This window comes from Myotis yumanensis, unplaced genomic scaffold (assembly GCF_028538775.1).
Source record: "Myotis yumanensis isolate MYYU_CA2020_CCGP unplaced genomic scaffold, mMyoYum1.0.hap1 SCAF_12, whole genome shotgun sequence".
NCBI lineage: Eukaryota > Metazoa > Chordata > Mammalia > Chiroptera > Vespertilionidae > Myotis > Myotis yumanensis.
This window is the reverse complement of record NW_027223763.1, coordinates 6,071,530-6,099,490: the sequence shown is the minus strand read 5'-3', so window position 1 is coordinate 6,099,490 and position 27,961 is coordinate 6,071,530. Positions and strand designations below refer to the sequence as shown.

At 50.7% G+C, this 27,961-nt stretch overlaps 1 protein-coding gene and 1 long non-coding RNA gene across 6 annotated transcripts; both read left to right on the top strand.

Annotated features, from left to right (window-relative positions):
• The first annotated feature begins 870 nt into the window (after positions 1-870).
• Positions 871-9,483, top strand: SLC2A8 (solute carrier family 2 member 8). 4 transcript variants are annotated; one of them, XM_070430630.1, is made up of 10 exons: positions 871-995; positions 1,089-1,251; positions 1,505-1,711; positions 2,867-2,966; positions 4,389-4,588; positions 5,277-5,420; positions 5,510-5,618; positions 6,113-6,286; positions 6,663-6,808; positions 7,997-9,483. In XM_070430630.1, exons 1-10 carry the CDS (start codon positions 940-942, stop codon positions 8,132-8,134), a joined length of 1,437 nt encoding a protein of 478 aa, XP_070286731.1. In that variant the 5' UTR covers positions 871-939; the 3' UTR covers positions 8,135-9,483. The 4 variants fall into 4 exon arrangements, with proteins under 4 accessions (XP_070286731.1, XP_070286729.1, XP_070286732.1 ...); XM_070430628.1 differs by having other exon boundaries at positions 5,274-5,420; XM_070430631.1 differs by lacking the exon at positions 1,505-1,711 and having other exon boundaries at positions 5,274-5,420.
• A 1,459-nt stretch (positions 9,484-10,942) lies between these two features.
• LOC139020763 (uncharacterized) lies at positions 10,943-26,638 on the top strand. 2 transcript variants are annotated; one of them, XR_011473355.1, is made up of 6 exons: positions 10,943-11,985; positions 17,231-17,325; positions 18,182-18,305; positions 18,829-18,924; positions 19,339-19,692; positions 25,656-26,638. It is a non-coding gene; the product is annotated as an uncharacterized lncRNA (long non-coding RNA). The 2 variants fall into 2 exon arrangements; XR_011473356.1 differs by lacking the exon at positions 19,339-19,692 and having other exon boundaries at positions 10,950-11,985.
• The last annotated feature ends 1,323 nt before the right edge of the window (positions 26,639-27,961 follow it).

Genomic DNA, 27,961 nt, shown 5'->3' with positions numbered 1-27,961 from the left:
ACTGGGGGCCGAGCCTGCAACCCAGGGAATGTGCCCTGACAGGGAATTGAACCGTGACCTCCTGGCTCATAGGTCGACTCACCCCCTGAGCCACGCTGGCCGGCAAGATGCGAAGTATTTGGATGAATATTCAAGAGTCAGGGTTACCTGTGAAGTGGGTGATACTGAACAGGGAGCGCGAAGCTCACTGCTGACGCCCTGATCAGTCCCACAGGCGGCCTGGGGGCCCCGCCCAACACGGTCCCCAGCACCCGGCGGTCCTAGTCGTCGCGGGCTCTGCAGCCAATGGTGACCCGCAGGTGGGGTGCGCGCGGGGCCACGCCTACGCCCCCAGAGCCCGGCGGGTCCAGGCTCTGAGTCTGGGAGGAGAGTGACACGCGACAGTCTTTTGGAAACTCCAGCCCTGCGGCTCTCGGTGGGCAGAGCAGGGCCGGGCGGAGGGGCCAGGCTTCTGCACGTCAGGGCCCAGAGCCGGGCTCACGAGGAGCAGGAACTGCAGACTCGACTGTGGAAAGACGGGGCAACCGCCAGCGAGGGGCTGGAAGTCCTGGGGGGGCCCACGTGCTCCGCCTTCGTCCGGCTCCAACCCCATTGGCTGAAGCTAGACAGAGCGGCGACTCCCAGACAAGTGCAATCCCCGCCCTCCACCCTCATTGGCCGGCTCGGCTGGAGGATGACAAACCCCGCCCCTCCTACACATTGGATAGCTCTGACCTAGGGGCGGTTCCAGCGCGTTCCGCCTACCGTATCTTTGCTCCCATTGGTCTGCTCTGACCTGTAGGGCGGGTCCCAACGGTGACGCTACAGTGTCTTGCGTTCCCATTGGCTGCTCCCACACCCACGCCCGCTGCCGCCCAGGGCCTCCCAGACAGGCCCGTTGGCCGGCTCTGCCGGGAGAGCCGGTGTCTGCACCAGGACCTGCCGGCGTGGGCCGCGGACATGACGCCTGAGGACCAGGAGGAGACCCAGCCGCTCCTTCGGCCGCCGGGTGGCAGGTGGGCGGGCGGGGGAACCCGGGCCTGGGGCGCGGCCTCGCCCCTCTTGCTCCGCCCGGGCCGGCGCCGCTCACCGACCGCCTATCCCCGCAGCGTCCCCCGCGGCCGCCGCGTCTTCCTCGCCGCCTTCGCCGCTGCCCTGGGCCCGCTCAGCTTCGGCTTCGCGCTCGGATACAGCTCCCCGGCCATCCCGAGCCTGCGCCGCGCCGCGCCCCCGGCCCCACGCCTCAGCGACGACGCCGCCTCCTGGTTCGGGGTGAGGCCGCCGGCTGGGACCCCCCACGCCCACCCCTGGGACGCGCGGGGGGACCCTCCCCCGGCCTGGCTCGGGGCGGACACGGAGACCCTGCGCCGATTCCGTCCCGGTTCCCCCGCCACGGGTCACCCTCTCTCCGACCACCAGTCGGGGACCCGGTCCCCCTCCCTCGGAGGCCGCTGGGGGTGGGGTGGAGGGCGGGGTTGGGCCGCGCCCCCCTGGCGCCCCCTCCTCAGCTGGCGATCGCCCGCAGGCCATCGTGACCCTGGGCGCGGCGGCGGGGGGCGTGCTGGGGGGCTGGCTGGTGGACCGCGCCGGGCGCAAGCTGAGCCTCCTGATCTGCACGGTGCCCTTCGTGGCCGGCTTTGCCGTCATCACCGCCGCCCAGGAAGTGTGGATGCTGCTCGGGGGCCGCCTCCTCACCGGCCTGGCCTGCGGCGTTGCCTCGCTAGTGGCCCCGGTGAGTGGCCCGTAGCCTCGCGCCCAGGAACCGAGGAGGAGCAGACTGGGGGCGTGGTTCTCCCGGGGCCTCGGGTGGCCCTCATCTGCTTTCTCTCCCTTGCCCTCAGTGGGCCCCGTTTGCAGAGGAAGTTTCCCACAGTGAAGTCCTTTGTCCAGACTCAACTGGTCAGTGGCCAAGTGATTACCCAGGATTGTGCCGCTTAACTTGGCCTCCCTTTTGCTCTGTGGATGGTCATCAGAAGCCTCGCAATATGGCTTGAACCCCACCCCCCACCCCCACCCCCACTGACATTCAGACCACTGAGGACAGTTTAGCAGGAAAATCCTGCCCGGTTTGTCCTGGGGCAAAGGCCACTCCCCTTCGCTGCTCACACACCAGGGCTCCCGCGGCTTCCCTGCTTCTGTCAGCTCCTGACCCAGCACAGCCAGGCTGGCTTCCCGGCTCTGCCGCCTCTGGGACCCCAGCTCCCTCCCCTGTGAGTGAGAATGACCGGTCACCCCATGCAGTGGGCGAGGAATCAGAGACGCCCATCAGCCCTGTCGTGGCTTATGAAGGACTTGGATCTGCTGGCCATGGGCTTGGGGGACCCACCACCCACACCCCAGCCGGGTCGAGATTGAAAGCAGTGGCGTGGGTTTCTCCCTGCTCATCCCGTTGCACCTGCCACTCATTTCACCTGTATTGGCTGGGCAGCTGGGTTGGATTTTATGTTTGGGGTTTTTGCTGGGCAAAAACACACCTAAGCCATGGGCATAGGGATGGAGTAACCCAGAAGTAAGGGCGAGGCCTCTTTGGCCACTGAGCATAGTCGCTGATAACCATTGAGGTGAAGAGTTCCTGCTTTAACCCCAAGGGCACCACGCCAGCAGCCAGGTGTCACCTGGAGCTAGTTAGAAGGCAGACTCTCAGGCCCCACCCACACCTGCTGCACCCGTCTGCGTGTTACCAAGGGTAATGATGCAATTACATGGAAGTTTGCAAAGCTCTGTGCCCACCCCCATCGCCCTGCACACAGCAGCCACACAGATACCCTCACCCCTTTAAACACCTGCAGATCACTAGGTGGGAGCGGGAGGTATGAGCAAGGCTCTGACCCAGGGCTTGCAGTCAGGGGCCCACCGGGCCTGCAGCTCTCCCCTTACCTGCTCACAGGTCTACATCTCCGAGATTGCCTACCCTGAAGTGCGGGGGCTGCTGGGCTCCTGTGTGCAGCTGATGGTCGTCACGGGCATCCTCCTGGCCTATCTGGCAGGTGAGAGTTTTCACATCTTCTCTTTTGATCCCTTTTAATGGCCACTTGGCCACTTTAAAGCCACGGAAACTGAAGTTCAGGAGAAGTCACAGGAGTTGCCCGAGGTTTCACAGCCAGCGCCCGAGGTGCTGGGTTCCAGACCCCCTCCCTGAGGCCCCGGGAAGCGTGGGATGTGCCTAAGTCCCTGGAAGAGCTGACAAAGGTGCTCACCCTCCTGGGCAGAAGCCCATTCCCAGGGTCTCGGGAGAGCTGGCTGCTTAGGTGCCTCACTGTGCAGTGACAAACAGGATTCAAGGGGCAGCCGGGGCACCCCAACAATCTCCAGCCCAGGCGCTCGGGCCCAAGCATGTCTCCCTCAGAAACATCAGTACTGGATTTGCAGCGTGAAGGAGGCGGGTTCCGGGGGACCCTGAGGGTGGAGCTGGGGCCAGCAGAGAAGTGTTTGCACTAGAACTGGGTAGAAAGAGGGCGGGGCTCAGATCTGGCAGCCCGATCACGGGAGGGCCTCTGCCACTTACTGGCTGCGTGGCCTGGGCCCACTCAGCCTCTGGGAGCTGCACTTGCCCTGTCTCTAGGTGGAGAAAACCCCATCTCGTCCAAGGCTGCTGAGGGTTTAAATGACACGAGAAGTGCCTGGCAGCAGCCCCCCAATGAGAATTGTGTAGGGACGGCCCGAGAGCCATGGGGAGGGCAGGGAGCCTGGGGCTTTTGGGCCTGATGGGTGTGGTGGGGCCTGGCTGTGTGCCCTGTGGGTCTGTAGAATGGTTGATTTGCAGCTCTGTGGTCTTTCTTTTTACCCACTTACCATCCTGACTGTAATTCAGGGTCCTGGCAGCAGTCTGGCTGCCGCGGGCCCACCTCCTCTCCTTCCCCTTCTCCGGAGAGTGCTCTCCTAGCGGGTTGCAGTTTTCAGCACTCATGGAGCGGCTCTGGGCCCAGCAGTGTGCACTCGCATTGACATTTGGAACAGACATGGGTGTCGAATTACCGCCACTTCCTGTGACTTTTGATCCTCTGGCGCTCAGTGAAAGGTCCCCCGCCCTGTCCTGCTTTGGCTCCAGGCGAACCAGCCTTGCCTGCCTCTTGGTGGCCTTCCAGAGGGTCTGCATGAGGACTCTGTGAGGACTGTGCATAGTTGTCCCCCCCCAAAATGTTACACAAATGACCATGTCATAGCCATCATTACACAGCAAGGCCTCATTCTTTGTATAAGGCCTCATTCTTTGTATAATGGCTACATACCTATTCACGGAGCCGATGTAGCATCACTTCTGCATTTCAACAATAACCACAATGTCAGTAACGGGCTGCAGAGGTGGGTAGGTGCCCACCCCTTAAGCTGACCCCTGGGCTGGTGAGGGGCACGCACTTGCCGAGAAAGCCCAGGTGACTCACCCAGGCTCTGAATCTGCCCCCATCCAGGCTGGATCCTGGAGTGGCGCTGGCTGGCCGTGCTGGGCTGTGTGCCCCCCTCCTTCATGCTGTTGCTCATGTGCTGCATGCCCGAGACCCCGCGCTTCCTGCTGACTCAGCACAAGCGCCAGGAAGCCCTGGCTGCCGTGCGGTTCCTGTGGGGCTCTGAGCAGGGCTGGGAAGAGCCCCCTGTCGGGGCTGAGCACCAGGTGAGGGGCTGGGAGGTGGGACTGGGGGAAGGGGTCAGGGAGGTCTCACCCCTTTGCAGCCAGGGAGCCAGCACAAGCCGTTCTCAGGATGTAACTGCATGCATGCATGCGCGCGCACGCACACACACACACACACACACACACACACACACACACGTGGAGCCAGTGTTGTCCTGTGTGCCAGCAAGCAAAGGCCTGCTCAAGCCCCGCTCCTTGGCAGGGCCCAAGCCTTGGTCTCACTGAAGAGAAAGGCCTGGCAGGGTCCCAGGGACATGCAGGGCGGACTTGAGGACTTGGTTTTTACATGGGGGTTGTAGGGCAGGGGTTGAAATCGAGTCTCTGCCACTTACCTGCCGGGTGACTCCCATTGTCAAGCCTTAGTTTCTTCATGTAGAACAGGAGTCAGCACATGCTGCTGCGGGGCCAGTGGTGGTGGCGAGGACTCGGGCCGGCCTGAGGCTGGTGGGATTCTGGAGCCCCTGGCCCTTTGCCCATGTGCTCTCTCTGTGGGCCCCCCCCCTCCCCCCCAACAAATCAGGAAGGGATGTACGGAGTGAGACCTTTCACCTTACAAATGGGGAGGCCGTAGTGACGCGGAGAGTGACCCAGCAGAAGCTGAGGCTCCCTCCTTGGAGCAGGCGCCCTGGGGAGAGGGCAGAGCAGCACTGACGCCCCTTCTGTCCAGCAGGGCTTCCAGCTGGCCCAGCTGAGGCGGCCTGGCATCTACAAGCCCTTCGCCATCGGCATCTTACTCATGGTCTTCCAGCAGCTGTCGGGGATCAACGCTGTCATGTTCTACGCAGAGACTATCTTTGAGGAGGCCAAGTTCAAGGTAAAGAGGCCTCTGCCTCATGCAGATGCCACTCGGGTGTGGCCTTGTCCCCGGGCCTCTGCCTGACCCGCCTCTGCCCATCTCCCCAGGACAGCAGCCTGGCCTCCGTCATCGTGGGCGCCATCCAGGTGCTGTTCACAGCCGGAGCGGCCCTGGTCATGGACAGAGCCGGGCGGCGGCTGCTCCTGGCCTTGTCAGGTGAGGCCCGAGGGCTCAGCCCTGTGCCAGTGGTGACCCCGGCCAGGCTCCCACTGCAGGTTGGAGGGTCTGTACCAAGGCCACTGTGTTGTGGGAGGAGGAGGACAAGTGTCCCCGAGAACAAGACAGATTTAACGGGAGCGCTCGCTGCAGGCCAGGCCTGTGCTCACGGCGTCACCACCTCACACCGTAACCTGGCAATGAACCTGCAAGGAAGGTGCCACTGGGCCCCAGCTGACAATGAGGAAACGGAGGGCCCTGGAGGGGAAGTGACTTGACCTCTCTGAACCTCGGTTTCCCTCTGAAATGGGGGTAACGGGGCCATTGGGAGGCTCGGGAGCCCCTCCGTGTGCTGAGTGGTGCTGCTCAGTCAGGGCTTTGGGGTGCTGCTCACTGCCCCTCCGAGGTGTCCAGGCCACTTGCTGTGGCCACACTGGGCTGAGCCACATGCCCGGGCTCCGGGCCGCTTCCCCCAGCGCCGCCCTCCCCCGCAGGTGTGGTCATGGTGTTCAGCACCAGTGCCTTTGGCACCTACTTCAAGCTGACGCAGGGTAGCTCCAGCAACTCCTCGCACGTCGACCTCCTAGCGCCCGTCTCCATGGAGCCTGCCGACCCCAGTGTAGGGCTGGCCTGGTTGGCGGTGGGCAGCATGTGCCTCTTCATTGCTGGTGAGAGGGGGCCTGTGGGGAGGTTGGGTGGGGACTGATGGGGACGCCCTGTCACTGCTGCATTCAGTGGCTCCCAGCAAGCCCAGGCCTCCCTGTCTCACCTGTCCATAGAGGTCCCAAGTCTGCGTTTATAGCTCTGGCCACGTGCCCAGCACCCAGCTCAGCCCTTCTCCTCTCAGTCCCCCGTCAGCGCACTGAGTAGGCCCCATTGTTATCCCGAGTGTAAGAAGCAGAGGGCCTGGCCGACGACCTCACAACGGGAAGGCACCCAGGCCCCTCAGCCCCTGTGGGCCGCCCAGCCAGGCTTCAGCCCCGGGGTCTGCGGGGGGCCGAGGGGTCTGGTCCCTGTGGTGCTGACACCTGTCTTGTTCCCGAGGCTTCGCTGTGGGCTGGGGGCCCATCCCCTGGCTCCTCATGTCGGAGATCTTCCCTCTGCGTGTCAAGGGCGTGGCCACCGGCGTCTGTGTCCTCACCAACTGGCTCATGGCCTTTCTGGTGACAAAAGAGTTCAGCAGCCTCATGGTGAGTCCAGGCCCCGGCAGCCTCCCCTCCCGTCAGCAGAGAAGTGTTTGTAGATTGTTCTCTTCGCAGAAGACTCAGGGTCAATGAATGGCCTTGTGTGCAGGCTGCCCCCCCGCCCCACCCCCGGGGCACCAGCCGTCTGGGTCGGGTGAGGGGAACCCAGGCCGGACCACTCGGGAGCCTTTGGGCGGTCTTGGTGGAGGGCAGCAGGGCGGGGCTCCCCACTGGACAGTGAGGACTCAGGGCGGGACGTCGGGCTCTGTGGGGAAGTTCTGGCTCCAACGCTGCCTGCACTTCCCTGCTCTGTGACCTTGGTGTGCTGCTTACCTTCTCGGAACCAGCTTCCTTGGCGGAACATGGAGGAGGTGCTATACCTTCCTCTAGGGTTGATGGGAGCATCAGTTCAGTTCAACATTTTGCTACCTTTTCATGGATAGACTTGGCAGACACGGCCCCACCTAAGGGGCTTCCCAGCCAATGGGGGGATGGTGTTGGAGCAGATGGACAAGCATTTGCTCAGTCATTTGCCACCCCAGCCCCCAGGTCTCCTGGTACATACCACATCCAGGCTGTTCATGGTGCCAGAGACAGCAAGGAATGAGATGGGCAGGGTCGCTTTAGGGCTGGGACAGCAGTGGACAGAGGTGGGAGAATAAACCAGGAGGCTGGGCTGGGGCCGGGATGCCCAGGGCTGGCCTGGAGTCTGTCCAAGGAGCGGGCCCATCAGGCAGCTGCCCCAGGGAGGGACCGCTAGGGAGGAAGGGGCTGTGGTTCTGGGCTGGGAGGATGGATAGGCTCTGACCAAAGGGAACTGCTGTCTTCCCTGCCTGGGCCCTCAGTGCCTGTGTGTGCACACTGTCCATCTCACCTGCTGTTCACTCACCCATTCCCTCTGGTACCTCAGAGGGCAGGGCCAAAGCCAAGTGCACAGGGAAAGTCTGTGGGCTCTGGAGTCAGACCCCGGGGTGGGGGGGGGGGGGGGGGGCGGGAACCCAACTGTCACTGGATCGTGCCTCTCTGACCCGGGGCAGCCACTTCATCACAGTGAGCCTCAGTTTCCCCAGCACACAACGTCCATCCCATGGGCAGTGCTCGGCCTCCTCCACTGCCCCGCGCCTGGGCAGCGCAGGCGGGTGGTCACGTGAGGGCTGTGCCTTCTCGACACTGGCTCTTCCCCTCTCTCTGCAGGAGGTGCTCAGGCCCTACGGTGCTTTCTGGCTCGCCTCCGCCTTCTGCGTCGGCGGTGTCCTTTTCACTATGTTCTGTGTCCCTGAAACCAAAGGAAAGACTTTGGAGCAAATCACAGCCCATTTTGAGGGGCGATGACAGTCCCTTCCAGGAGTGGCTGCCCTCCTAGCTGGGACAGTTTGGGTTTCGGAGGGGACAGAAGCCTGCCTGTGACTTCGAGCTGGGCCTCAGCCAGAGCCCAGAGCCCCTGCCAGCCCCCAGGGAGCCAGGAGCCAAGACCTCATCCTCCAGGTCCCTCCCTCCTGCTCAGCTCCCTACAGCCCCACGAGCCACGGGCATGAGGTTCCCAGTCCCTGGGTCCAGCTCCCACCGTTGCTCTGAGACCGAGGAGGAGGGGACATCTCGGAGGGTCTTCAGTGCCCTGTGGCAGGCCTCCATGTGCCCTCCCTGTTGTGATACGAAGCGACAGTGGAGGAGGGGACTCTTGGTTCCTCACTTTCTGGAGGAGGTGCTTTTGGAGGCTGGTGGTGGCCCATGGTCTCCTCACAGGAATGCATTTGTTGCCAAATAAAGACTTGACTCAGAAAGTCAGGTCCCGGCCTCTCTGTGAGCTGCAGTTGAGGAGGGCAGTTTCCTGTCCCATAAACCGGCCTCTGAGAACCTTTGTGGGTTTACTTCTCATCCCATAATCTGCTGTACTCACTTCCCTGGTGTGCAGCCCCTGTGTGCACCCACCTTGGCACCATCTATTAAGCTATAACGAGGCTGGAGAGCTGGGCATTGGTTCAGGGCAGAGTGGTGGGGAGAACAGGACGGGACCCCAGGGTTGGTTTCTGGAAGATCCTGCAGCAGCTCTCTGATTGCAGTAAAATGGGCCAAGTAACAGGCAGGAAAGCTCTCAGCTTTAGCAAAGTCCAAATTCCTGGGGCCTTCCAGAAGCAAGGTCATGTCCAAGTGTAGGCTCATCTTCTGTGTGGACAACTGCACATCTACACTGTTGTTAGTGCTGCATGTGGCCACTGGCTGGGCCGAGAACCACACTGTCATGTCAGCGAGTGTCCTGCAAATGCCAACTTGTTTAGCGTGGATCGGGTCTCTGGCATCCTGACCAATTTTCTGTCCGCTTGTTGCACACCTGAGGTTGCTTCAAGCTACTGTTTGTCCTGCACCCCAGAAGGTAATACGCTGGCTGTGTCTGACAGGGGCCTACTCCCTGCCGTCTCAGAATCTGTTCTCAGTGAGTCAGCACCAAAGACAACTCAATCTAACAGGCCACCCACTCTCAGCCACCTCACAGAAGACAGGTCTTTGCACTGGAAACTTCTTCACGTGGAACTTCAAGCAGAGGCTGCTTCCAGCTCCTGCTTGGTCATCCCCAGCCTCTGCACATGGGGATTGGCAAAGGACCAGAGGGAAGGCAGGGGATGGCTCACACACCTTCCTCCCCCAGGCTGCAAGGGAGATGATTAAACTTGTGGGCAAGAAAACCTCCTGTGGCTTCAGTCCTACTGTGGTCTCTTTCCTCTTTAATCCAGGGCCAGGAGCCATGGCAGCATGGTGAGAGCCAGTGGACTTGGTTCCAGTTCTAGTTGCACTACTCACTATGTGACCTGGCCAAGTCACAACCTCTCCAGGTCTCAGTTTATTCATCTGTAAAATGAGCATAATGATGCTGTCTCCCTCATAGGATTGTTGTGAGGATGAAAGGAAATAATTATGTCAAGCACTTAGAACTGAGGATGTCATAGAATAAGTGTTTGTTGCTGTTAGCTGGTGGTGGTGATGAGGCTGTGGTGGAGCAAAGCTGGTGTGATGTCCAAGGTGTGCCTCTGAAAGAGACATGTGAAATATTTCCACATGTTTCTCTTTATATTCGATTTCCTACCCAGCTTACTCAGCAACTCCTACCCATACCATCTTCTGATTGCTACCAGTACCCACTTACAGGTACCAAGGACGGTGGACACACGTGCTCTTCAGAGGTCCCCTGAGACTGCCTTGGGGCCTTCCCATCGGGGCACAAGATGGGAAGAACCAGCCCCAGCTGGCAGTCCAGTATCAGCCCAGCCCAGCCCAGCCCAGCGCTGTCAGACACAGACCATAGGGAAGAGAGCAGGATAAAGCATTGCCACAGGACAGGTCCAGCAGAAGCTGTGCCCTACCCAGCCCACATAAGACAGGTCTCTGTACTGGATAACCGTATAAATCTGCACTGCCTACCAAGAGTCACTCCACCTCCATCTCATCCCGCTCCCCATCCCCTCACCCCAACTTTTCCAGAAGAATGCTGGCTTCTGGGAACCTAAAACAAGGCTTCTGGGTCCTAAGCCGCCCAGTGGCCACATGCGGAATTGCATCGATTGAAGCCTGAAGCACTCTGCTTCCTCCCAGGGGCCATGGGTAAGAAACCCTCTGCTACCACCTAGTGGCCAGTGTGGGGTTAGCACCTGTTGGGCCTGTGGCTGCAGGCAGAACCGCACCAATTGGAAGGAGTCAAAAATCAAGGAATGTCGGCAGCCCTGGAAGCTGGAAGAGGCAAGGAAACAGATTCTCCCCTAGAGCCTCTGGAAGGCATGTAACCCTGCCAACACCTTGATTTTACCCCAGTGATATCCATCTCAAACTTCTGACCTCCAAAATCGTAAGCCCCAAATTTCAGAAGCCGAAAGTGGAAATGGGCTTATCTCAAAGGGATCTGTGAGCGTGACTTGCCTCATGGAGTTAATCCAGTAAGATTCATACAGGACTAAGTTAAGAGGGTTATATTGGCAAAATCGCTACCAGCTGTGACTGAAAGGGGCCGAGACCGTACAACGTGAGAAGAGGCCTTAGGATCCCTACATTCATTTTCGCTTCCCAGGTAACGCATTCCCGTCTTATTGTCAAAATGCCTCTAAAATTGAATTGGGTTATTGGAAAATTGCTTGGGTGGTGAAGAATTCTCATCAATGTTCTGAGGAGGTCCATTGAAATATCCCCTGACGCAGCAGGGAATCCTCCAACGGACAGAAAGTTCAGGAATCTCCTTTTGCAACAGTGCTGATCAAACACTATCAAAGTGTGTTTCTGCCCCTGAAATTACTGAAGAGGTTCCCTCCTGCAGATTGATTTTATACTTTGGGAATTCCAGGCCACCAACCGGTGGCAGCCCTGTTCACACTGAGAGGCTCAAGAGGAATGTGAAAGTGTCGAGCTGGGCCTGAGTTGAAGGTCCGGGAAGGAGAAAACCCTCTTCACCTGCTGCTCTGGGAACGTGACCAACTGAAAAATCAGGAGCCGAGAACCAGTGATTTGTTGTCTGCGCTAAAACTACAACTCCCATGATCATTAGCGCCAAGTCGCTTCCTGTCTCAGAGACTCCAGGCGTTAGATTCCGATGGACCTGAAGAGCATGTGCAACATAGCATAATGGGAAATAGATTCAGGGAGCGAGAACTGGCGGAAGCCTCTCTAGGAAGCACGATTCTGGAGGGTGTGCGGATCACAAAGCTGGCACCGAGAGAACAGGTTTTGACTAGGAAGAGAGCGCGGAGACTTCTAGGGAGTGGAAGCTAGAGGGGCTAGAAGGCAAGTGCGCATGACCGGAAGTGATGCTGTTTTCGCGCGTCCTCTTTGGCGCGAGAAGAGGACGTCACATTTGGCAGGCCCTGAAGCTGGTTTCTCAGTTGGAGCCGGTACCCGGTTACCTGCCTGCGGTATTTTCACGCGGTGTTTTGTTTGAGACTGAGTCGTTGGCTGCGCCTCGGGCTCCCCAGCCGAGGCCTGGCTGTGGCTGGGAGACAGTGAAAGACCCGCTGGACAGCCCCCACTCGAGCTCCCCGAGCCCAGCACCGCAGGCTCAGACCCGGCCTCGGGGGAAGGCGGGAGAGAGGAATCCGTGGGCAGAGCAGGCCTGCAGAGCGGGGCTGGCGCTGCAGTGAAGCGACGCTGACGCCCAGAGAACTGCTGGGAGGCGGTGTCGCGTGGTGATACCCAAATGCTGGAGGAAGGTGAGTGGGCTGAGGGAACGGTTTGCAGGCCAGCCTGTCCCAGCTTGCCCGCTATTGCTGCTGTGCGACGCGGCCCCGAACCCCGCGGTTGTCCTTTCCACTTAGGGACGATCTTCTAATAAAGAATTCTGAGGTCAAAAAGGTTTGAGGAGCTCAGTCCCGGATAATCTCTGAGTACCCAACCCCTCACCCTGGGACGTACTCGGGGTCTCCTGCATTGCTTCTGATCTCCCAGCTCTTGAAGCAGCCAACGATCCTCGGAACAGGAGTCTATTGACTCCACCTGAGATGAGGGCGACTTGAACCCAGCTGATTGTAAAGTTGTGGAAGGTACTGGGGATTTGGAATCAGAAGTCCTGTCTAACCTGTGTTTCTTTATGGAGGAAAGGGTAAAATAACATTGAGTACCTCGATTACCAGTAAGAACTGTAAGCATCACTGTTAATGCCTTGCGGAACAGAACAAATGTGCATTTAATTTCATCTTAACCACCAAGGCTTGTGCCATCCTCCCCTAAATCAAGGAGCCCCTGTATTGGTCAGTAACTCTTCAAGTCCAATTTGACAACCAGCATTTCGTGCTGTCTTCCCCAGAGACCTGAGAACGCAAGCAGCAGGTTATCATCCTCTCCGAAGAGAAAAATAAGATACAGTGGAGCCCTAACCGGTTTGGCCCAGTGGATGGAGCGTCGGCCTGCGGACTGAAAGGTCCCAGGTTCGATTCCGGTCAAGGGCATGTACCTTGGTTGCGGGCACATCCCCAGTGGGGGGTGTGCAGGAGGCAGCTTATCGATGTTTCTCTCTCATCGATGTTTCTAAACTCTATCCCTCTCCCTTTCTCTCTGTAAAAAAAATCAAAATATATTAAAAAAAAAAAAAAGATACAGTGGTTAGGTGAAACTCAGTAACTTAAGGTCTGTACTAAGACCTGTATCCAGACCTTTTTCTTTCTTTTTCTGAGGACTATACTACCTCTTCTACTTTTAAACGGAAATATAATTCACATACTATATTCACTTTTAAAGTATACAGTTCAGTGGCTTTTAGTATATTTGCAAAGTTGCGAAACCATCACCACCACTATTTAGTTCTGAAACATTTCATCACCCTAAAAAAAAACCCATATCCATTAACCACTCCTTCCCCCTCCTCTAGTCCCTGGTAACCACTAATCTATTTTTTGTCTGTATGGATTTGCCCATTTTGGACGTTTCATAAAAATAGAATCATACAGTATGTGTCTGATTTCTGTCACTTAGGGTAATTTTGTGTTTTTTAAAAATATATTTTATTGATTTTTTACAGAGAGGAAGGGAGAGAGAGATAGAGAGTTAGAAACATCGATGAGAGAGAAACATCGATCAGCTGCCTCCTGCACATCTCCTACTGGGGATGTGCCCACAACCCAGGTACATGCCCTTGTCCGGAATCGAACCCGGGACCTTTCAGTCCGAAGGCCGACACTCTATCCACTGAGCCAAACCGGTTTCGGCACTTAGGGTAATTTTGTAACATGAGTGCATCTCACTCCTTTTTATGGTTGAATAATATTCCATTATATGGATGTACCAAATTTTATCTGTCCCTGGGCTGATGGATGTTGGGTGGTTTCCAGTTTGGGCTATTATGAATAACTAGAGGCCCTGTGCATGGATTCGTGCACAGTGAAAGGAAATTAATTAAAAGGTGGCTGGTGGGGCGGGACTGGGTGAGAGCGGACATGCCTTGGAGCCAACCTCCCGAGGTCCCTCCCTGGCCAGCCACACCTGGGGTGGCCATGCAGTTCAAAGGGCGTCTGTGGAGTGAGTTGGGGTCCCTCTAGCAGGTGGAGTCCCTCAGCCTGGCCTGCAGGGATGGGGCCAAAACAGGCTCTCCGACATCCCGAGGGGTCCCAGATTGCCAGAGGGCGGTTCTCCAGTGATGCACCCTAGAATTGAGCTCCCTCATCTCTGGTTCCAGGTGCATCACCCAAGAACCACAAATGCCAAGTCACCACAGTGTGGCAGCTCCTGCATTGAGCATCTGCCCTCTGGTGGTCATTGTGTGTCATAGCTACTGGTCAGACGGTCGCTTAGGCTTTTATGTATATAGATAATGCTGTGAACATGTGTGTAAATGTTTTTGTGTGGACATGTTTTCATTGCTCTCAGGTGTATGGCTGGAAAAGGAATTGCTGTGTGGTATAACTTTCTAAGGAGCTGCCAAACTGTTTTCCACGGTGGCTGCACCATTTTACATTCCCAGTAGCAATGTATGAATGTTTGTTTCTCCCTACATCAACGCTTGTTTTCCACCTGTAAATTTTAGCCACCTGGTGTGCCAAGTGGTGCCTCATTATGGTTTGATATGCATTTCTCCAACAATTAGTTATGTTGAACATCTTTTCATGTACTTTTTGGCTATTAGTATATCTCCCTTGGAGAAATATACAAATCCACTGCTCATTTTGAAATTGAGTTTTTTGTTTATATATTCTTTTTTTAAAAATATATATTTTATTGATTTTTTACAGAGAGGAAGGGAGAGAAATAGTTAGAAACATCGATCAGCTGCCTCCTGCACACCCCCTACCAGGGATGTGCTTGCAACCAAGGTACATGCCTTTGGCCGGAATCTAACCTGGGACCATTCAGTCCACAGGCTGACGCTCTATCCACTGAGCCAAACAGGTTAGGGCTGTTTATATATTCTTTATGTATTCTGGGTACTGGACCCTTAAATTTATGATTTTGCACATATTTTCCCCCATTCTGTGGTTATCTTTTTGACATTTTTAAAATATATATTTTTTTATTTCAGAGAGATAAAAACATCAATGAGAGAGAATCATCGATTGGCTGCCTCTTGCACGCCCCACACTGGGGATCAAGCCCGCAACCCAGGCATGTGCCCTTGGACCAGAATTGAACCTGGGACTCTTCAGTCCACAGGCTGATGCTCTATCCACTGAGCCAAACCAGCTAGGGCTCTTTTGACATTTTTTATAGTGTCCTTTGAAGCACCAAGTTTTTAATTTTGATGAAATCCAATTTATTTTTTTCTTTTGTTGCTTGTGCTTTTGGTGCCATATCTAAGAAACTATATTTTCTTCTAGGACTTTCAGCTTTCACATTAGGTCTTTGATCCATTTTGAGTTCATTAGCAGTACAAGGTAGGGGTCTAATTTCATTCTTTTATTGATTTTCAGAGGGAGGAACATCCATTTGTTGTTCCACTTATTTATGCATGCATTGGTTGATTCTCATATGTGCCCTGACCAGGAATCAAACTTGCAATCTTGGCACATTGAGATGATGCTCTAACCCAGCAGCTGCCAACCAGTCCGAAAGGTTGGTGACTGCTGCTCTAACCAACTGAGCTACGCAGTCAGGGCCTCTAACTTCATTTTTTTTTTAAAAATATATTTTATTGATTTTTTACAGAGAGGAAGGGAGAGAGAGAGTTAGAAACATCGATGAGAAACAAACATTGATCAGCTGCCTCCTGCACATCTCCCACTGGGGATGTGCCCGCAACCCAGGTACATGCCCTTGACCGGAATCGAACCTGGGACCTTTCAGTATGCAGGCCGACGCTCTATCCACTGAGCCAAACCGGTTTCGGCTCTAACTTCATTTTTATGTGGATGTCCAGTTGCCCCAGCACCATTTTTTTTGAAGAGAATATTTTCCCCACTTAATTTCTTAGTACTTTTGTTGAAAATCAGTTGTTTATACAATGTGCTTATTTCTGGACTCAGTTCTTTTCTATTGATACACTGTATGTCTGCCCTTGTACCAGTACAGCACTGTTTTGGTTACTGTTTTGTATAAAGTTTTGATACTGCAAACGAGTCCTTCAACTTAGTTCATTTTCCAGATTTACTATTCTGGGTCTCTTGCATTTCCATGAAATTTTGGATTAGTTTTCTATAAAAGAGCCAGCTAGGATTTTGACAGGGATTGCACCAACTCAACAATGGTTTTTAGTGTACATGCCTACACTTCCTGTTTTTATTACTAAGCATTTCATTCTTTTAATACTCTTCGAATTGCTTTAAATTTCATCTTTTGATTGTTCATTGTTAATACCTAGAAATACACCTGGAGAAATAGCTATTCAAATCTTTTGCCCATTTTAAAGAGGTCGTCCCTTTACTGTATATTCATCTTGTATCCTGCAACCTTGAACTTACCTGTGATAGCTTATGGATTCCTGAAGACTTTATGTATACAAAATCATGAAGTTTTAATCCCTTTCCAATCTGGATACCTTTTTCTTTTCCCTTGCCTAAGTGGCCTGGCTAGAACTTCCAGTAAAATACTGAATAGAAGTGGCAAGGCAGACATCGTAAAGCATCTCAAATGCAATTAGTTCTCTTCTGTTCCTAGTTTATCATAAAATGGTGTCATATTTTGTAATATCTTTTTGGTTTGGAGAGGATCATGTGGGAGTTTTTCTTTGGTATATTAATATGGTGTATTAATATGGCATATTACGTACACTGATTTTTGTATGCTGAACCAACCTGTGTTCTTAGTATGAATCTCACTTGGTCATTTCCCTTTGATTAGGCAAATTTGCAGAGGCACTTTCTCCAAAGAATAGGACATTTGTAAACTATATACTTATCTGCTAGGCACTGTACCAACTGCTTTATCTGCATTTTCCTTTAAATTTTCAAAGCAACAACTTTACAAGGGATTTATCCCCACTTTACAGATGAGAAAAATGAGATTTAAGAGGTTCTGTGGCCGAAACCGGTTTGGCTCAGTGGATAGAGCGTCGGCCTGCGGACTGAAGGGTCCCAGGTTCGATTCCGATCAAGGGCATGTACCTGGGTTGCGGGCACATCCCCAGTGGGAGATGTGCAGGAGGCAGCTGATCGATGTTTGTTTCTCATCGATGTTTCTAACTCTCTCTCTCTCTCCCTTCCTCTCTGTAAAAATCAATAAAATATTTAAAAAAAAAAAAAAAAAGGTTCTGTGATTTTCACACTGCCAGTAAGTGGTGAATAGGGGATACTAGACTCTGCTACACTCTAATGCAGGGGTGGGCAACCTTTTTTCTGCCAAGGGTCATTTGTAATTTATGACATCCCCAGGCCATACAAAATTATCAGTTTAAAAAAGGGAAATTTATATCCCACTGCGGGTCTGTGAACTCAGCCCGTGACCTGACACTTTTGAACCCCCTCCTCAGAGTGAGAATGTGACTTCCTAGCTTAGTGAACTAAACTTTTGCCTCATTTGTTTCTTTTCTTCCAGAATCATGATCTCCAGACCCTAGCCTTTCCCAAGAGGAAAGCACAGGAGAGGAAGGAATGGGAATGGTGACTAGTCTCCTCACAGCAGGGCCACATGTAAGTTGGAAATTTACTCAAAAACAGCTTTTATATTAAGGGGGGTTTTGTTGTTAATTACAAAAGGAATACATATTCATTGTAGAAAACCTGGGACACACAATGGGTGATACTACGGAGGAAGAATGAATAGGCACTTGGATTTGTGGGGAAGGAGAACACCCAGGTTTCTGGGCGGCCAACTAGGTGAATGGAGGCACCGTTCCCAGAGCTGAAAATAGACCTTGCCTCTATGGCTTTGCTCATGGTGCTTCCCCTACCTTAGATAATATCCTTCTCTTGCACCTTCTGAGGAATTTCTATAAGGCCAGCATGTTGATTGCCTCCTCCCACCTCCACCCAGGATTCCTCTTCGACCATCTTACATGCTGCTCTGTCCATCTCTGACACATTACAGGTCATTGCATGTGCTTGGCCCTCCTGTATCGTGTCATGTCTGAGTTCACAGAAATACCTATTAAATGTTCTTAAAACATTCAGCTTTCACATTTGTTTGCCAATTTCCACCTGGTGGCTCATTGGGTAAACTGATTCTAATTTTGGTTTTCCTATATTGCTGTTAATTCCCAAGCAGCTGTTACTTTCTGTCCAATTACTGTTCATGCATATACACACATTGTCTTCTTCATAAGGAAAAGCTACCAGAATGGTAAATGTATAAGCGAGAGGCTTTTATTTATTTTTGTGTCAATATCCAATACTGTTAAGCACACAGTAAGTGCTTTTCTGGAACTCAAAAGCCCTGAATCCTTTCCAAGACCCTCTCTAGGCCTGCTAGCCACCTCACCCATAGCTGCCCACCTCCCTCACCACATATCCAGAGGTTCCTGGGCAAGAAATGTGCTTGTTGTTTCAGGGACCCACGCCCTTCAGCAATGTGACTGCAGCTTTTACTCACAAAGAGTGGAGGCACTTGGTCCAAGCTCCAAGGGAAGGGTTTGAGGAGATACCAGAAAAGTCCAGGAACCTAGTCCTACTGGGTAAGGAAACCATTGCGCATACATACTCTGCTCAGTCTGAAAACCTGTGGCCCTTTCCAGTGCTGAGTGATCCCGAATTGCTCTGACACCTGGAGGGACAATGTTTAGTCTTCCTCGTTCCCTAGGAAGTCTCTGCATTCTTGGTTGGGCATTTTCATTTTGCTCCCTGGGGTTACACCTCACCATTTCCCCCGCTAGGACTAGGGTCGGGGTACCCTCAGGTTAGTTTTCCCTAGTCAGTAGTTTCACATCTTCCTAAGTAGCTTGCTTTATGAGCTTAGCTTGACCCCCTTCTTGAGGCTGTTCATGTAGTTCCTTCCAGAAATGCTTTTACCAAGACAGTGGCACCACACCATGTCTGTCTGTCTTACTGCTGTATCCCGTAGTGCACAGCACAAGTGCGTGCTCAATATGTATTTGTTGAATGAATGGAATTAATGGCCTAACTGGCCTTTTCCATTCCCCTGAATGCTAGGTGGCTATTAGGACAGGTCTCTAAAGCCTATTTCCCCCCCTTGAATAGGACTTCCAGTTTCCCAGCCTGGTATGAACTCCCAGTTAGAACAAGGGAAAAGTCCATGGATGCTGGAGGGAGAAGGCCTAAGGAGTACCTGTCCAGGTAAGGGAACAAGCACTAAGCCAGTGAGTCTTGGGAGCAAAAGCCCCTTTGCAATCCACATTAATGCATTTGATAAGGGAATAGTAACTGGGGGTACAAAGGTGAGGGCTATCTTAGATCAGATGAATAGGCATGAACTCCCAGTTAGAACAAGGGAAAAGTCCATGGAACAGTGGGGGAAAAAAATAGGTTCTAAGGACACCTAGACTATACAGGAAGGAAATCCATTTATTGACCCCAGAGCATGTGCCAAATGGGAGGGGCACTGCATGTTGCCCTCCCACCCCTTGGATAACTCTGGCAAGAAGTGCAATTCAGGCCCTCTAGCCTGAGTGCACACCAGGACCTAGGCCCAAACTAGCTCCATGGCTTGTCCCCAAAGTTTCCCACAGCCTGTAATTGCTCCAATTACAGCTCCAGGCGCAACACAGCTTACCCGAGGTTCCCTGCAGCCTGCTTCAGCTTTCAGCTGCCCTTCCAAGGTGGTCCTGGCGTGGCTCACACCTGCTCCAACAGCAGCTCTGGGCTCTGAAGTGGCTTCACCTCTGGACTCCTCACAGCCTGATTCCACTCACACGTCTGCCAAGATGGTCCCAGCACAGCCTGCCCCTGGGAGCTGTGGCTCACACCCACCACAACTAAAGCTCCAGGCCCCAGTGTGACTTTCCTTGGACTCCGCAGCCTGAGCCCCTCCAACTGGCCTGCCAAGGCACGTCAGAGCACCTGTCCTCAGGACGCCTGCAGCTCCTACACAGGCCACTCCAGAAGGTGCTGTTTTGCCTAATTCTTAGAAACAGTCAAATGAGACAGAGAAATATGTCCCAAATGAAAGAACAGGACAAAATCCCAGGAAAAGAAATGAGATGGAGACAAGTAATCTACCAAATAGAGTTCAAAACACTGGTTATAAGGGTGTTTAGTGAACCCAGGAGAATATATTAACTCAGAGAATCACAAAGAGGTAAGACATATAAAGCAACTAGTTATGTACAAAGGAGCCCCCATAAAACTATCAGCTACTTTTCAGGAATTTTGCAGGCCAAAAAGGAACGGTACAATATATTCAAAATAATGAAAGGGTGAGGGAACCTGTAACCAACAATATTCTATTGAAGGCTAGTTTCCTAGACAAGCAAAAGCTAAACCAGCACCGGAGAAAAAGAAAATTAGGTGGAAAAGAAAATTCCTTAAACTACAAGAAAATGTAAGGGTGACCTCAGCATTATGGCAGTGTGTGGAAACTCCTTTGTATCTCCCCTTACATCGGCAATCCAATGAAGCCTGAGATGTCCATGCATCTGAAGGCAGGGGTATTGGAATGCATAGGGGAGGCAGGATTGGAGCAAGAACAAGGGACAGTGCTTTAGATGCAGTTCGGTGGCCCCACATAACACAGTAGCAAGGGAGGTGTTGGGGTGTGCCCCCACACTATGGCCCTGCAAAAACAATATTGGTGGCCAAGAATCTGGCTCCCTTCCTCTCCCCCCACTTGCAGCAGAACCAGGTAGCAGCAGTGATGGTGCCCATTAGGAACAGGAGGCAGCCCTGTGGGTGTGTGAACCCAGCTCCTGCCCACCCACTCCATGGTGGTTACGCCCAAGACTGAGGGGACCCAGACATATAGTGGGGACACCTATAACAACCCCTGAAGCACACACAGCACAAGAAAAAAAAACCTGAAAACTTAGCACTATGTCACCTTCTACTGATAAAACAGAGCCTCTAATTATCAAACTATTGAATCTTTAAGATCAAAACAATATCTAAACAAGGAAAGAATCCACTACCTCAAATGCACAGGCAGAGGAATGATCCCTTAAGTACCATGAACAACCAGGGTAGCATGTAACTTCCAAGTGTCCAGAAACCAATCCGAAAGACATGGAAGACTGATATTCAAGATTCCTGCCATGAAGAAACTCAACATACAAGAAAACTGAGAGGCAGTTCAGGTGAGGTCAGGAATAAAATTAGTGAACAAAAAGGAGTACTTTACCAAAAAGAACCAAACAAATTCTGCAGCTGAAGAACTATCACTAAATGAGATGAAGAGCACATTAAGCTCCGGCTGATGGCTCAGTTGGTTAGGTGGAGCTTCTTCTCATACACATAACAAGGAAACAGAATTTGCAGAGGATGAGGCCCAGAAATCAGGATTTTAAAAAGATTCCCAGGTGATTCTAATGTGCAGCCAAGGTTGAGAACCACTGCCATACATCAAACAGGTTGCGGACTGGATCCCTTGGGGCACATACAGGAGGCAGCTGAGTGTTTCCCCTTTCCTCTCTAAAAATCAATGTACATATCCTCAGGTGAGGATTATCAATAAAATAAATTAAAAAGCATTGGAAATACAATAAACCAGATGGAAGACAGAATTTGTGAAACTGAAAAAAATAAAAAATCTAGAATTGACAAGATCTTCACAAAACTAGGGAGAGAACTAGACAATCCAGTACAAGAAGCTAACAGGACATGAAATTATCTCTGCAAAAAGACCCCTAAGACGCATTAAAACTGTCAAAAGTTAATAATAGCCGGGCCACTGGGGCTCAGTTGGTTGTCATCCCATGAACCAGGTCACGGTTCAATTCCGGGTGAGGGGATGTGCAGGAGGCAGCGGATAGATGTTTCTCTCTCTCTCCCTCTCTTTCTCTGAAATCAATAAAAACATTTTTTTAGCTCTAACCGGTTTGGTTCAGTGGAGGTTTGGTTTAGTGGATAGAGCGTCGGCCTGCAGACTGAAAGGTTCCAGGTTCGATTCCGGTCAAGGGCATGTACCTTGGTTGTGGGCACATCCCCCGTAGGGGGAGTGCAGGAGGCAGCCAATCGATGTTTCTCATCATGTTTCTAACTCTCTATCCCTCTCTTCCTCTCTGTAAAAAAAATAAAATATATATATTTTTAAAAAACACTTTAAAAAAAGTTAATGATAAAGAATTCTCGGAGGAGTCGACCAAGATGGCGGCGTAGGTAAACACCGGAGACCGCTGCCGCAAACAACCATTTCAAAAATACAACTAAAAGACTGAACGGACATCACCCAGAACCACAGGAAGGCTGGCTGAAGAGAGACTCTACAACTAGAAGGAAAGAGAACAGCAAATCGAGGCTCAGAGGCGGCGCAGTGTGGAAAATACAAAGGTACCGAGGTGCGCGCGAAAGCGGGCTGGTGGCTGAGGGCACGGTTGTCGTTTTCTGTCGGGAGTGAGTCTCAGACTCTGGGCTCCAGATCCGGGCGAGTCTCTAGGGACCCAGACTCAAACGGGAGAAGCGGGATTACCCGGCATCAGTTGGAACCTGAGGGCAGCTTTCTCTCCGAGGTTTGCAGCGGCTGCCGGGGTTCTGAGAAGCAGAGCCTCTGGGAACGGGACTGAGCGTGGCCATAACTGCTCCCTCCGCCCGCCCTGTTGAGCCCGCCCCGCCCAAAGCCTGCGCACAGCCATTTGCCGATCGCCTCAGGCAAAGGCTGGATTAGCGCCTCCCCAGAAGACAGACTTTTCCGCACAGCTGATTCCTATAGCCAGTCAGCCTGAGGGTCAAATCCCTCTAGTGTTAACTACAACAATTAAGGCTTGGCTAGAACAAGACTGCGCACAGAGACCACAAGGGGGTGCACCAAGAAAGCATAAAAGATGCGGAGACAAAAAAACATGACAGAAATGGAGGATATGGAGCTAAGAATCGCAATTTTGAGGGCTTGCCATAAATTTGTGCAGAACCTCACGAAAACTAATGAGACCCTCGATGCTACGATAAAGAAACTAGAAAGTAAGCATACACGGACTGAAATAAAGAATATTATACCCAATAGCAGACCAGAGGAGTACAATAATCAAACCAAAGATTCGACAAAAAACACCCAATTGGAAAAGCAAAATGAAAAAAGAATCCGAAAGTGTGAAGATAGTGTAAGGAGCCTCTGGGACAGCTTTAAGCGGTCTAATATCAGAGTCATTGGAGTGCCAGAAGATGAGAGACAGCAAGATATTGAAAACCTATTTCAAGAAATAATGGCAGAAAACTTCCCCCACCTGGTGAAAGAAATGGACTTACAGGTCCAAGAAGCGCAGAGAACCCCAAACAAAAGGAATCCAAAGAGGACCACACCAAGACACATCATCATTAAAATGCCAAGAGCAAAAGACAAAGAGAAAATCTTAAAAGCAGCAAGAGAAAGAGGCTCAATTACCTACAAGGGAGTACCCATACGACTGTCAGCTGATTTCTCAACAGAAACTTTGCAGGCCAGAAGGGAATGGCAAGAAATTTTCAAAGTGCTGAATACCAAGAACCTACAACCAAGATTACTTTATCCAGCAAAGCTATCATTCAGAATTGAAGGTCAGATAAAGAGCTTCACAGATAAGGAAAAGCTAAAGGAGTTCATCACCGCCAAACCAGTATTATATGAAATGCTGAAAGGTATCCTTTAAGAAGAGGAAGAAGAAGAAAAAGGTAAAGATACAAATTATGAACAACAAACATGCATCTATCAACAAATGAATCTAAGAATCAAGTGAATAAATAACCTGATGTACAGAATGAACTGGTGATTATAATAGAATCAGGGACATAGAAAGGGAATAGACTGACTATTCTTGGGGGAAAAAGGGGTGTGGGAGATGCGGGAAGTGACTGGACAAAAATCATGCACCTATGGATGAACACAGTGGGTGGGGAGTGAGGGTGGAGGGTGGGGTGGGAGCTGGAAGGAGGGGAGTTATGGGGGGAAAAAAGAGGAACAAATGTAATAATCTGAACAATAAAGATTTAATTAAAAAAAAAAAAAAAAAAAAAAAAGAATTCTCAAGGAGGAGAAGGGGCAGGGGAACAGACAGCAACCGCCAAAAGCAAACTTACCAGATTATCCTATTTCTCAGTAACCCTACAGGCCAGGTGAGTGGAATGATATATTCAACACTGAAACGAGGTTGCATTGGTGGTATAGTCGTGAGCATAGTTGCCTTCCAAAACACTGAAACTACCAGCCAAGACTAATCCAACAAAACTATCCATGATAGCTGTGTAAAGATATAATACATACATACAATGGAATCTTACTCAGCCCTGAAAAATGAAACTTAGCTATTTGCAACAATATAAATGGACCTTTTCTAAAAAGTATTATGTTAAATGAAAAGTCAGACAAAGGAAGACAAATACCATTTGATTTCACCTATATGTGGAATCTAAAAAACACAAACAAAAAAATGAACCAACGAAACAAACAACACAAGCTCATAGTCAGAGGGGAGGGAGGTCAGTGTTGGGCAGAAAAAGGAAAGGGAATTAAGGAGTACAAACTTCCAGCTAATAAAGTAAGTCACAGTGATTTAAGTTACAGAACAGAGAACAGAATCAATGTAACAACTATTGTGACAGATGGTTACTAGACTTACTGTGGTCACTTCATAAGGCATAAAAATGTGCTGCACACCAATTTAACTTAAAAATATCCATTCTAGTAAAAATGATGCAGGTTCAGTTAAATTTAGAAAAAGATCAAGATCCCCTATCCCACCACACAGAAGTAAACAGTCTTCATATCACAAAATTCAGTAATATGTAATTTTACATACTCCTTTTTTCACTTAACAGTGTGTTTCTATCACTGCATATTCTCTGAAAGCAAGGTTTTTATAACTTGTATTATAAAATACTGTCATTGGACATTAGGAAATACAGAGAAGCACTAGGAAAAATTGTCTGATCCCACAACCCAAAGACAATACAGCTTATACCCACATCTTTCAGGGGTTTTCTACCAAAGGAATTAGTTTAGACTTCAAACATAACTTGCAATTGCTAATAGTGTCCTTTGGTTGGCTTCTATGGTCATCCCCTCATTATTCAACATTTAGATGTTTGCTTTTCATTTGACAGTTGTGTATTCTCAATGGTTCCTTATGATAAACTTGAATAGAATTCTATCAATATTTTCAAGACTCTTGGCACATGCAACCATATTGTTTTCCAGAAATGTTCCAATTTATGCAGCCCCACCAGTGTATGAGGTATCGGGGTGCTAAATTCTTACCAACGCTAGGATTACACGTGTTTTTTTTAATCTTAATTTTAAAAAGTGAAAAAATTTATGTTGCTGCACTGTTAGCAGCTTTTTGTTTTGTTTTTTTGTTAATCCTCACCAGAGGATATTTTTTTTTAGGGAGTGGAAGAGAGAGGGAGACAGAAACATCCATGTGAGAGAAGCACATCGATTGGTTGCCTCCTGCACAAGCCCTGACCAGGGCCTGGGCTGGGGAGGAGCCTGAAACCAAGATATGTGCCCTTGACGGGAAGCGAACCCAGGACCCTTTGGTCCTCAGGTCAACACTATCCAGTGAACCAAACTGGCTAGGGCTGTTATCAGCTTTTTAAACCAGGTAAGCAGAATGCCCAAAACCACACAGAACCGAGACTAGGACAGCTTGAGACAACTACCTAGTAGTATTAGGCAAAAACAGATCAGTAGCAGAAGGAAAAGGAATATCACATCTGCGGTAGAGGTTAAAGAAAGGGGAGGCTAATGTGAGCGAATGTCCCTGAGAAGCCATTGGCCGTTATTCATGGTTTAGAACAGAAACAAACCGCTAATGTTCTGGGTGAAAGTGAAGCATCAAACCTGTCTGCACTTGAGTTCAGCCAAACTCCTCCAGCCTTTGTATTTCAGTATTCTCTTTTCTTCTACCAAAGGAATTTTTTAAATTGCCTTTCTAAATCTTTTTCAGACTGGAAGACTGTATCTGAATCACCTCCAGAGCAAGACTTTTCTGAAGAATCATTCCAGAACACAAGGGTAGAGATACCTCCTGGGGAATCAGATCATAGGAGCTGTGGACAGGGGAAGAGCTTTAATCTGTGACCAGTCCTTTCTCCACAACAGAGAGCTCCTAAAGAAGTGAGACCCCATAAATGTGAAATACAAAGAGCCTCAGGAGGAATTCAGACATAATTAAATCTCACAGAGCAAAACCATACACATGTAATGAATGTGGCAAAGCCTTCAGTTACTGTTCTTCCCTTTCACAGCATCAGAAGAGCCACACTGGGGAGAAGCCTTATGAGTGCAATGCATGTGGGAAGGCCTTCAGCCAGAGCTCATCTTACTCAGCACCAAAGGATTCACACTGGAGAGAAACCTTATAAATGCAGTGAGTGTGGAAAAGCCTTCAGCCAGAATGCAAACCTCACAAAACACCAACGCACTCACACTGGAGAAAAGCCCTACAAATGCACCGAGTGTGAGAAAGCCTTCAGTGACTGTTCAGCCCTTGTTCAGCATCAGAGAATTCACACTGGAGAGAAACCCTACGAATGCAGCAACTGTGGGAAGGCCTTTAGCCAGAGAGCAAACCTCACAAACCACCAGAGGACTCACACTGGAGAGAAACCCTACAAGTGCGAGTATGGGAAGGCCTTCAGCCAAAGTACAAATCTTATAATCCACCAAAAGACCCACACTGGGGAGAAGCCATAAAGCATTTAACCAGAGTTCATCCCCTAGTCAGCATCAGAGAATTCACACTGGTGTGAAACCCTACTAATGTAGGGAGTGTGGGAAGGCCTTCAGGTGTAGTTCTGCTTTCATTAGACACCAGACTCCATGCTAGAGTAACTGGGAACATGACCAACGTGGATGGGGACCTGATGGTTTGAAAGCCTCTGGAAACACACTTTTGCACCTTTAATAAAGTGACTATTTCATGTGGAAGGTCTCAGGAGCTTTTTTTCTTTAACAACTATATAACCCAACTCAAATTACTAGTCACCTATACTCAGTGAGCCTGAGTGCTTTTTTGTGTACCAAGCACTCCAAGAAACCTTGGTTTATAAAGGTATGATCAAATCAGTGGAAGACCTGGTTCCTACTTAAATGCTAGGTATTTCAGCAATGGTTATCCCTCCTTGAATGACTTGTAAAAACCAAAAGAACCAAGAATTCTGGCCAGGAAAGAGCATTTCTCTATAATGGGGTCAATAAAGTATCTGATTTGGGGAAATAAATTCAAGTAGGAAAGATTCTGGGGCCAGCCATTTAATGCTACAATTTCACTGAGGGTAGGCGATGAAGGATTCATGCCTTAATGCTAAATATATGAAAACCTACACAGATGCACTGCAACACTGCTATACCCTATGTCCACTTTATGAACTGACCTAGTGCTGTTTCAGCTGTTAAGTCTTGGAAGGACAGAAGCTGAGGATGTCAGGAGGCTGTTACCAAAATCTCCCCATAAGGCACACCCTAACAGGGAGGGACAACCTGATGAAGCCATGCTCTCCCTGGGTCAGAGGCAGGTGGGCTATCCCTGCTTTTCCCACTAGAAGGCAGTTCCCTTTGCTTTTCCACTTTGCACTGACCTGGGTCCTACTGTTGACATTTACACCAACTGATGTGATCTCATCTCAGCAGTTACAAACCACTGTGTGCTTTCCCTGGTTTTTGGTTAGGAATGCGCTTGACTTCAGGGACAGATTTCCCAGTACTGGCCGCCTGCTGCAAGGGAAGCTTGTGTCAACTATTCTCACCCCAAGCCTCTAGCTTTGATTCTTTGGATGACTTGGCACATGTCCTAGAATACTTATTTTTCCCTCACCTTTCCACTAAAGATAGTGTGTTCTCCAACCCTGATTGCACCTGGGGTGACTAAAAACCACCTACTAAAGGGCCTGTTGACAAAATTAATGGGAGCAAAGAAACAATGGCAAAAAAATGAAGTTCTTGGGTTTATCATTCCCAAGTGGAGTTTCAAGCTACTCAACTGTGGCTTATCCCAGTGCCCAGGTGCCCATCCATTGCATGTCTAATAAAGGAAAAGCGAGTGATAAGCTCTAAGGATGATTTAGAAGAAACAGAGGGATGATGAAGAAAAAGGTGAAAACATAGATTATAATCTGTTACTGGTTTAAAGCCTAGAGAATGTTAGGACTAGGCTAGAGATAAACTTTAGAAGTATACTTGACCCTCACTTTCACATAATTAATCAAGGACATAGGTCAGGTTTCTTTGCTATCCAATCATTTAACCCCAGCT